This window comes from Ostrinia furnacalis, unplaced genomic scaffold (assembly GCF_004193835.3).
Source record: "Ostrinia furnacalis isolate ACB-3 unplaced genomic scaffold, ASM419383v2 OfSCF1649, whole genome shotgun sequence".
Taxonomy (NCBI): Eukaryota; Metazoa; Arthropoda; class Insecta; order Lepidoptera; family Crambidae; genus Ostrinia; species Ostrinia furnacalis.
In genome coordinates, this window is record NW_021131888.1 from 374,868 (window position 1) to 382,117 (window position 7,250).

At 38.2% G+C, this 7,250-nt stretch overlaps 1 protein-coding gene across 1 annotated transcript; it reads left to right on the forward strand.

The window, feature by feature from the left end:
* Positions 1-626: 626 nt before the first annotated feature.
* Positions 627-6,689, forward strand: LOC114353295 (zinc finger protein 62 homolog). Its single transcript, XM_028305232.1, has 8 exons — positions 627-905; positions 1,442-1,984; positions 2,737-2,886; positions 3,540-3,665; positions 4,074-4,199; positions 5,017-5,123; positions 6,138-6,236; positions 6,569-6,689. Exons 1-8 carry the CDS (start codon positions 783-785, stop codon positions 6,600-6,602), a joined length of 1,308 nt encoding a protein of 435 aa, XP_028161033.1. The 5' UTR covers positions 627-782; the 3' UTR covers positions 6,603-6,689.
* The last annotated feature ends 561 nt before the right edge of the window (positions 6,690-7,250 follow it).

Consider the following 7,250-nt stretch of genomic DNA (forward strand, 5'->3'; position numbering starts at 1 on the left):
AAATTGTATAAAAAATTAAAAAAAATCTCAAAAATGTTTTGATGTGTGTCGATAAAAATAGGTCTAGTTGTAGGCTTATTAGTTATATAAATAACATGGAAACGAATGGCACTATTTATAGGAGCAAGCAAAAACGGCAACAAACTTATCTGAGGAAAGTAAATCGCGAGGGGTTCAGTCAGTGGAAGATAGACAAATGGGACTTTTTGATCGAATCAAAAGTCAAATCCGTTGAAACTCCATACAAAAAAAGGCCTTTCGACCATCTTTCGACATTACATCTGTCACATTTTGCCACTTGTTTATAGGGGCAGAAAAATTAAGTGTGAAAAATTATGATTCAAAGTGGTAATTAAAAGTATTTACTGGCAACAATAAACTGTCAAAAATATATTTCATTCAGTTCTCGAAGACAGTGGAAGGCTTATTTGTTTTTAATTTAATGTGGAAAATCGGGTACTTGTTTCTATTTTTATAAAAGTTCAAGAAACATAATATTGTTAATTATCAAGTAGCTATAATTCCAAAGAATATTTTATTTATTTAAAGATTTTATAAATGAAAATTATGAAATGTCAATGTTTATTTACAAGAACGAGCTTCGTAAATACATTTTTTCCTTTATTTACTTTTCTCATTGCTTTTCTCTGCTCTGGATTTAACTAAAATAAATAAATTAATGTTGGTGTTGTTGTTTGCTTGTATGTTAATGTGCACATTGTTACGTGCTGTGTGGTGTTGTATGTTAGTAGTTATTATTATTTCCGATTCGCACTTTAGCGATGTCCGACATATTATCGACTTGCTGTCGCCTCTGCTTATCATCTAAGGACTTGAGGTGGATATTTGTCGAAGAACCTTCAGAACTTCGGTCCAACTTACTGTATTTAGCAACTGGAGTAAAGGTACTAACTTTTCTATTATTCAATTCAAAATGATCTTTATTTTTTAGTGAATAAGGACCATAATGCCTTATGGCATTAAGTTCGCATAATGATAAAATTTTGGCATCTACCTAAGTTTAAATAAATAAATAAAAAGCCCCAAGTCAACAGTGAGACGACCCAGGACCGAGCCGCCTGGAGACGCATTATATGGAGGCTGACCCCAAATAAAATGGGAATGGGCCAGGCAAAGAAGAAGATATTTATTTATTTATTTTATTTGTTTAACAATGTTTCAACAGCATTAAATTGTACATAAATGTGCAGGATATAGAATAATTATTGAATTAGTCCTTGCAAAATATCAAATATTTATTGTATAATTAACTTCAATAACAAAATAAAAAAAATCAAAATAAAAAATATTTATTCAGTTTAGACCACAAGTGGCACTTATGACATTAAATTACTGTAGTAATTTTTGTGCTAGAAATATCATTTATTACTTACATGAAACAGGTAACAGCATTATATTTGTTATTTCTTTTTTCTTTCAGATTCTTCCAGACGATGGTCTTACCCAAAAAATATGTAAGTTCTGCACAATTTTGGTGAATCAATCTCTAAAATTACGGAATAAAAGTCAGAAAACAGACGCAGAACTGAGGAAACTAGTCGGTGAAAGTATCTCAGATTCAGACATTCAATTAGAAGAAGAGCATGATCAATTTACATCAAAATCTACACGGAAGAAATCTAAATTATTTGAAGATTCAAAAACAAATCAGTCGTTCGATGTGCTTAGTTGGAATCACGATATCAAAAGTAACATTAAAAATGAGAATACTAAAGAATTGTCACTCTCAAAAAAAATTAAATCACGAACGTCAAAGCGAAAACGGCTAAAACTTAGCGATATACCACAAAATACGAAGCTGGTTCAGAAGCTAAACGAAGAAGTGAACAATGATTACATACCTACATCCGTAGATATAACTGAGTCAGAATTAACGTACTATGAATCTTCTGATGATGCAAATTGCAATGTATTAAGCGAATCAAAGGATACTGAAGTTAGGCCGAGGCCTAGGAGACCAAAGGTATGTTTTATTTATAGCTGACAAAGGTGACTGAGTTTCTTCCGCCACTTCTTCTCAGCATCAGCCCGTGTGTGGTCCTAAAGTGGTGGTAGGGCAAGCTATATTCGGGACATGTTCGTTCGTTCGTTTCAGACGAAAGACGTCCACCAAGGACTTCCACGAAGATCGATCCTGCGCCGCTCGCATCCAGGCACCTCCCGCGACCTTCACCAGATCGTCGGTCCACCTAGTGGGAGGCCTGCCCGGGACGTGTATGTGCCCTGGAAAGGGCCTAACTGAATAAAGTATTTGATATAATTTGTATTTCTTAGCTTTAAAGTAAAAAAACTGTAGAAACATAAATTGCTATTGCATAGACGGGTTTGACGCAGAACGTCCAATTCGCATTTCGTTACGAAATAATGGTCCCATTCGGGTTTGTTCCCATTTGCATTCGGTCCCATTCAGATTTGTACCCGTTCGCATTCTGTCCCATTCGGGTTTGTACCCGTTCGCATTCGGTCCCATTCGGGTTTGTACCCGTTCGCATTCGGTCCCATTCGGGTTTGTACCCGTTCGCATTCGGTTCCATTCGGGTTTGTACCCATTCGCATTCGGTCCCATTCGGGTTTGTTCCCATTCCCATTCAGTCCATTAGTATTCCGTCCCATTTGCCATGGGCACCGTTTTTTAATTTGTGACGAAATGCGAATGGGAATTTACGTCAAACCTGCACAGACAAAAGGACGAGAAATAAATAAATACTTTTACAGGAAGTAATAGAGAAATACATGGCGTTAGCAGTCCAGCCGATACCAAACGAGGGGCCAGTGGAATGTAACCTGTGTGGGACGGTGATCAAGTATAAGAAGTTCTTCGTCAACCATGCGAGGACTCACTTCGAACCGGAGTACCCTTGTGATGTGAGTATGAAGACTAATTTAGGCTTTAAAATTTCATTTACATACAAAAGTATATTGGACAGAATGTTATTTACAAAACTATAACCACGATAGCCAAGTGATGATGGGGTCAGACTAGCCGACTCGTGATCCGAGGGACGCGGGTTCGATCCCCGCCGTCGCTCGACTATTGTGGTCAACCCACTCTTAACACAAGCATATTTAGTTTATTAGTAATCTGTATTTACACATTGCTAATATTCTTTGCTAAATACCATGTTTCTGAGCAAAATAATATTTTATTTATAAAAAAAAAAGGTTTTTTACGACTTCAACAATCATTGTCATATTTCGACCAATTTGTCCACAACTATTATGTATGTTTGTATTGTATTGATCGAATACCAATCGAATTCGATTCGGTTCGGAAGGTCTAATAGCTAAGCCTAGCCACAGACCAGACTTTTTGTTAATCAGTATAGACATGTATGAAAGTGCGCACATTACACCGATTTGGTATCGGCCAATTCTTCATACAAATTAGAATCGGGCCCAACTATCGGCCAACTAAAAGACTGTGGTCTGCGCCTAAGCTAAATGTTTTTCATATGTTAGTTTTAAGTTCAGGAATTACTTGAAATTGGTCTGCCCTAATGACCAGTGAATTGTTCCAGCAATGCGACAAGAAGTTCTTCACTGGAAGCGTCCTGAAGTACCACCAGCAACGCATGCATGGCGCCGAAAGACGGAAAGTTTGTCCCGAGTGTCCCTTCCGCGCTGTGGACAATAGGCGTTTGCAGGTAACATACGATAATATAAGAATAACTAATAAGTCCTATGACGAGACTGAAAATCTTTTAGAGGTTTTGGTCCTTCAGTCCCCAACTATCACAGATGGTCCCTATTTACCTCCGACAGTCCTCGAATACCTCCGATAGTCTCTAACTACCTCAGATGGTCCCCAATTGTCTCCGGTAGTCCCAGACTGCCTCTGGAAATCCCCGACTGCCTCTGGAAGTCTCCGACAGCCTCTGATAGTCCCCAAGTACCTCCGACAGTTCTTTACTGCGTCCGGTAGTTCCCGCCTGCCTCCGGTAGTCCCCAAACTGCCTTTCATAGTTCCCGCCTGCCTCCGGTAGTCCCCAAACTGCCTCTGATAGTAATTAAAAGCGTGTTTTTAGTTTTTTAAACTATTTTTTTATCCACAGCTTCATATGCGCTCCGTTCACACAGGAGAGCTGCCGTTCGTGTGTAACGAATGCTCCAAAGCCTTCCTCGAGAGAGAACGGCTAAAACAACACATGAGGACGCATTTCGGCGTTCGGAATGTGCAGGTAAGATTAAATTTTTCAATTAACTGTAAAATAAGATTTTCCGTAGTTTTTACATGAGTAATATAAGGTCCATAATTTGGGCCATTTACAAATAATTTCAAATCTCGCCTTTCCCTAAAAGAAAACTTATGTTAACATTTATAGACATATATTTTTTGGACAACAAACACAAACTTAACTAAAATTTTAAATGAAAATAAAAAAAATAATAAAAGGGAACATTAAAAAAAAGCTTATTGTTTAAGAAGACTTATTTAATTGTTATGTAACCTCTCTAGTTTTATATTAAGTAGAAGATATGTAAGAAAAATAATATTAAGTAGGGATACTTAGTCCGGTTTCCGTATTGAGTTTTTTTTATATTTCCATTGATAATTAAATGTTCATTGACTTGTATAATATTATGTGAGTCGTCTATCTGTGACATCGTAACTCCCAATCGATTGAACCGCTTTCGATACTTTTTCTTTTCAAAACAGGCTTAAATAGGGATGTTTCCTGGGTCAAAAAGCAAGAGTTTTAATTAGTCCGTCAGTTAACTTATCAAAAAATACTCTACACGTATTTTTCACTTTTTCAAACTAATGAAAATTTAAAGAGATAAAGCGCGTCAAAGTTCATAAGAAGAGGCCCGTGACGTCAATGAGTGCATAAAAGTGCCGCACTTTGTGACGTCGCGCGGAACTTCAACGCACCATAACTATGTAATTATTTGTTAGATTGACAAATAAAAATATGTGTCCTATATTTTTCATGACGGACTAAAAAAATTTTTTTTAGGAAACTAGCCTATTGTATGTATATTTCTCGTTCCCAGTGCGACCGCTGCGCCGCGCTGTTCAAAAGCCGCTCGGAGCTGGCCAGCCACAGGAACAAAGTGCACCTCATGAGCTACACCTACTACTGCTACCTGTGCCCGAGCAAGTGAGTTTTATTTTATTTACTAGCGGCCGCCCGCGACTTCGTACGCGTGGATCCCATTTTACCCCCTTAGGGGTGGTTTCGTAAAATCCTTTCTAAGCGGATGCCTACGTCATAACATCAAACTGCATGCCAAATTTCAGCCCGATCCGTCCAGTGCTTTGGGCTGTGCGTTGATAGATCCTTCAGTCAGTCAGTCACCTTTGTGTTATATAAGAAAATTTAAATTTACTCAGCCTTTAGTAGGAAGGCATGGATTTCCATTTCCTTGTGTCTAAAAGTTGGCTTCTGTTTATATCTGTAACGTGAATCAGTTAGAATCACCTTTGTAACGTGAATCAGTTAGAATCAACATATTGTAACGTGAATCAGTTAGAATCAACTTTGTAACGTGAATCAGTTAGAATCAACATGTAACGTGAATCAGTTAGAATCAACTTTGTAACGTTAATCAGTTAGAATCACCTTTGTATCGTGAATCAGTTAGAGTCACCATGTAACGTGAATCAGTTAGAATCACCAATTTGCACTCACCAGGATGTCAATAGCGCTTATTGATTCAGTAGTTTAGTTTTTAAATTCATATTAAATGTTATACTTTTTCCAGTTACTTAGATACTTACGACATTACCCCATTTTGACTGTTTCAGTATTTATGTATTTACTTTTAAATAAATACCTAAGATACAGGCAATAAATTTTGCTTAGTTTTGGTATCATTTTAATTACTTCTGCACACTAACCTTAATTTAATTGAACTAAACTTGTACGTCTGTGTATAGGCTAAGTTCTTATACAGTCACTAGCGACTAGCGACTTCGTACGCGTTTTTCCCGCTAATTCCCGTTCCCGTGGGAATTTCGGGAATTCCTTTCTTAGTGCACCTCTACGGTACCTAAGCTATGTCCCTTCCAAATTTTAAGTGCCTACGTTTAGCCGTTTAGGCTGTGCGTTAGTCTGTCAGTCAGTCAGTTTCTCCTTTTATATGTTTAGATAAATGTTATTTATTTATTTCAGGTTCAAAAGCGTCAGTTCGACGAAGAACCACATCGTGAAGGTCCACGGCATTCCTAGAGAGCAACACCCGCGCATCCGGCAGCACAAGGCTCGAAGGCTGTGAGTTCCATTCCTGTGTATACCATAGTAAAGTCCGGTCGGCGAGCAGATAGAATTTCGTCCAATGACCCCAATCTACCCATCCTTATCGCTCGCGCGTAATTATATTGCTGTCGCGCTCGCACACTCACTGCGGGCGCCCGTCGCACAGTCGCGACAGCAATATAATTACGCGCGAGTGATAAGGATGGGTAGCTTGGGGTCATTGGACGAAATTCTACGTGCTCGGCGACCAGACTATAAACATTGTATTTTCGTATTCAAAGAACCGTTTTCACTAGTCGATTACATAAATTATTGTTTTTTGCATTAAAATATCGTTTTATTTTCAGGAGCACGGACCAGCAAAGCGGCGGAACATCGTAATATACTATACTAGCTGTCCCGGCGAACTTTGTTCCGCCTTAATGGCAATAAATAAGCAGACTTTTTTTTAATTTCGAACGGGATAAAAAGTATCCTATGTCCTTCTCCTGGCTCTAAACTACCTCCCTGACAATTTTCAGCTAAATCGGTTCAGCCCTTCTTGAGTTATAAGCGAAGTAACTAACACGACTTTCTTTTATATATATAAGATATAGATTTATGAAACAAGAAGAATTCTACATTTTATTTTATTTGTTTAATAGTTCCAGACTTTTAGTAGTATTTATCTCTACTAATGTATAGATACTATCTAAACAAATAATTGCAATAATCTTAAAATTCAGAAATATACTCATAGATCGTTTCATCCACGAAGACGCGCCCCACCATTCTTCCGCTAATGTTTGAGTGTTATCGGTACACGCTAAATGCTCCATGAGTGCACACGCACACTACAGTAATGCCTTACGGATTGCTCGGACCACACTCCCCGCACCCCGCGCGACCGAGACCAAACATTACTGGGGCGCGTCTTCGTGAATGAAACGATCTATACCAGAGTTGAACTTTGTAAACCCCGGTCTGTGAGCACGTAGAATTTTGTACATCGCATACTATCGCATATAGTCGCATACAGTCGTGCAACGG